General features: G+C 43.8%; 1 protein-coding gene across 1 annotated transcript in view; it reads left to right on the top strand.

Annotated features, from left to right (window-relative positions):
• The window catches only part of LOC101860733, a 6,399-nt gene extending 3,227 nt beyond the window's left edge, over window positions 1-3,172 (top strand). The window contains exon 2 of the mRNA XM_005094949.3: window positions 1,730-3,172. Coding sequence (XP_005095006.1) covers window positions 1,761-3,140 — 1,380 coding nt within the window. The 5' untranslated portion in view covers window positions 1,730-1,760 and the 3' untranslated portion in view covers window positions 3,141-3,172. The remainder of the gene's footprint in view (window positions 1-1,729) is intronic.
• The last annotated feature ends 209 nt before the right edge of the window (window positions 3,173-3,381 follow it).

The raw sequence follows: 3,381 nt of genomic DNA, 5'->3' as shown, positions 1-3,381 counted from the left end.
AGAGAGAGAGAGAGAGAGAGAGAGAGAGAGAGAGAGAGAGAGAGAGAGAGACTCTAACCACAGAGCACGATAATATGGAGTCACATCAGCGGTAAGTGTCACACATTATTGTGGAAATCACAAAACGCCAATTATTTTTATACTAAGTGCTGATTATTATGTTTTTACTGAGGCCTCTGTAAAGCAGGCTTACACTTTATTCATAACATAACCGTGCATGGCGTGTAATAACGTGCTGAACTGCGGTAGTGGAGTCGTGGAGTCGGCTGATGTGGTCCTGTCCTTTGAATATATTCCAAAGTAATGGTGATAGTTTCAATGTAGATGCAATAGTAGCCTACCATGCCATTGAAGCCTCTTGCACATCTAGAGCCTCATGGTACATGGTAGGCTACCACGGTAAACAACAACGTCAACAACAACAACAACAACAACAATAATAGTAATAATAATGATGATACTACTACCACTACCACTACCACTACTACTACTACTACTACTACTACTACTACTACTACTACTACTACTACTACTACTACTACTACTGCTGCTGCTGCTGCTGCTACTACTACTACTACTACTACTACTACTACTACTACTACTACTACTACTACTACTACTACTACTACTACTACTACTACTACTACCACTTCCACTTCCACTACCACTACCGCCACCACCACCACCTACACCACCAAACGTTGTAGTTATTTTAGTTGAGGGTCAAAATACGTTTGTACATGTGTGGATCATCACAGTGGAATCAGTTTCTTTCTAAAAGTTGGACAATTGTTATTAAATGATCTTGGGGGGGGGGGGTGCTTAGGAGCCGTCTGCATGTCATTAAGTCATTAAATTACACGTGTTAGAGTGAATGCATTCGAAAAATATATGGTTTGAAACAAAATATATGTTTGTAGAACGAGTACGGGTATTCAATTTTAAAAGTCACAAGACTTTGGCGGCCATTACCTCGTTAATTTAACGACATGTAACACCAAGTAACCCCTGCTTTTTCAAACGCACTTATCTCAACCTTTACACAAAATATACCATTACATTTTTTCACCAAATCCAAGAGAAATAAACACGTTTTAATTTCTTCACCTTCACCTTCATTTATCCCGTAGACTAGATGTCCGTCGGGGCGCTTTTAAAGATTTGACCTCCGGCTTCCTCCACACATTCCGGTCTTCAGCTTTCCTGAGAGTGTCTTTGAGTTCCAGGCCTGTCCATTCCTTGATGTTGTCCTCCCAACTCTTCTTCAGTCTGCCTCTGCTCCTTTTTCCATGGACACTGCCGTTCAGGATCATCTTGGCAAGGACGGATGAACGGGTGATGTGTCCATACCATTGTAGTTTGCGTTTCCTGACCAGAGTGAGAAAGTCAACATATGGTCAAATGTCATTTTGGATTCGTTGTTTGACTGCATCATTTGTGGTGTGATCTTTGTATTAGATACAAAGGATTTTTCGGAAGCATCTCATCTCCACAGATTTGATCCTTCTTTCAAGGTCTGCATTGAAGGTCCAGGTTTCACACGCAGACAAACATACTGACTTGACCGGGGAACGCATCAGTCTGATCTTTGATCTGATGATCTTGGCAATGTTGACACTGCTATTTAATTTATTTGGAAGAAAAAAAATTCCATATATGCCCTAAAATTGACAAGTGCCTAGTTCTATCATGCTGCGACACATAATTATGTATTCGTTGTACTCAACAGGTGTCCACAAGTCGTCCTTGACATCACAGCCATGAAGCTGGCTCGGCGTTCCCTGTCGGAGGACTCCGTGGATCGCTACAACCACATCTGGTCTGTGGTCTTACTGCTGGTCCTATCCCTCATCACCTGGCTACTTCCCTTCAGTCCGGCCTTCAGTTCCCTGGTGGAAAACTCCAGATCTACACAGTTTCCGGCTGATGAGGCCTTGAAGGCGATGAATCGAAGGTTTGAACCCGGGCCCCCAACATATAAAGCGGTGTGTTGGGTTCCAGCAGAGTTTACAAGTGCCTATGTGGACTATGCTAATGGTGTATGCGCCTCCTTTGTGAATTCCGTGTACCGAGGTGGTGGGGAGAACGTGTCGGTGTACAGAGTTCCGGAAGATCCCGATACTCCCATTGACGAACCACAACAACTTGTTCCTTTCCAACCGAAGCGGAAGGAACAAACATCGCAAGGGTCAAGTACGTCTAAGCCAGAAACACGACGTGTAAGGGGAGATGATAAAACAAGGACATATCTGCGAAAGGACACGTATTTTTTCACGGCTGTCACTATTCCTTTAGTATTTTTCTTCTTCGCAATTTTCCTGAAGCTGCCGCATGTCCTTTGGTGCTTGATGTCCGGATGTGGAGGCATCGACGTTGATCAGACTTTGGTTACGGCTCGTGGGGGGTTGTCTCTAGATACGGACAGTCGTGAGAGGTTGAACTCTGACCTCTGTCGTGCCGTTACAGGAGCAGCGAAGTCGTCTCGTTGTCTTGGTTTGTCCTATCTGTTCTTCAAACTGCTGCTGTGTGTGGTGGTTGTCGGAGAACTGACTGTTCTGGGCTCGGTGCTTCTTCCGGAAGTGAACCGCCTGAAGGAGAAGAACGACGAATTTTCTGAGCAGAACATTTTGACCTCTAGTTTGACCTTTTCTCCCAAGGTCACTCCTGAAGTTATGTTCGAGTACGAGAACGATATAGTTCTCCTTTGCCTGTTCGAAGTTCGCAAGTTCAAATTCAACATTCAAACGTGGTCTTTCCAATGTCTGTTCAATTACGACACATACACTGCCCCTGAAGCCACTGTTGATCCTAGCGCAGGCAATGAAAACAGGACAGAACCCGGACGTACCCAAATGGGCGACCTGTTGTTGGGCTACCACGCTCTGCTGACCGCCGTGCTCGCCTTCCTGGTCATCTTGTTAGTTGTCAACGTCTTAAGTCTTCTTTCGTGGTCATCTCGACTTTGTTTTGGCATCTGTCGTGACGTATTGACCGGCGGTGGGTCATCTTTGTCCATGGACCTGTCCCTCCTGCTTCTGATGAGTAAGGAAAATGGCGGCCCTTTGGTCACACAAGCTTTGGGAAAAAGTCTGGTAGGAGAGTCCTCGCCAGGTAGTGGCACGGAGAAGCTCACAGAATAAGCAACACCGCCATACCAAGGTCACGGGACTGGGATAGATAGATAGATAGATAGATAGATATTTGATAGATAGATAGATAGATAGATAGATAGATAGATATAGATAGATAGACAGATATATATATATATATATATATATATATATATATATATAGATAGATAGATAGATAGATAGATAGATAGATAGATAGATAGATAGATAGATAGATAGATAGATAGATAGATAGAGATAGAGAGAGGAT

This window comes from Aplysia californica, unplaced genomic scaffold (assembly GCF_000002075.1).
Source record: "Aplysia californica isolate F4 #8 unplaced genomic scaffold, AplCal3.0 scaffold00092, whole genome shotgun sequence".
NCBI classification, from domain to species: domain Eukaryota; kingdom Metazoa; phylum Mollusca; class Gastropoda; order Aplysiida; family Aplysiidae; genus Aplysia; species Aplysia californica.
Note: the sequence above shows the minus strand (reverse complement) of the source record. Positions and strands in the feature narration are given on the sequence as shown.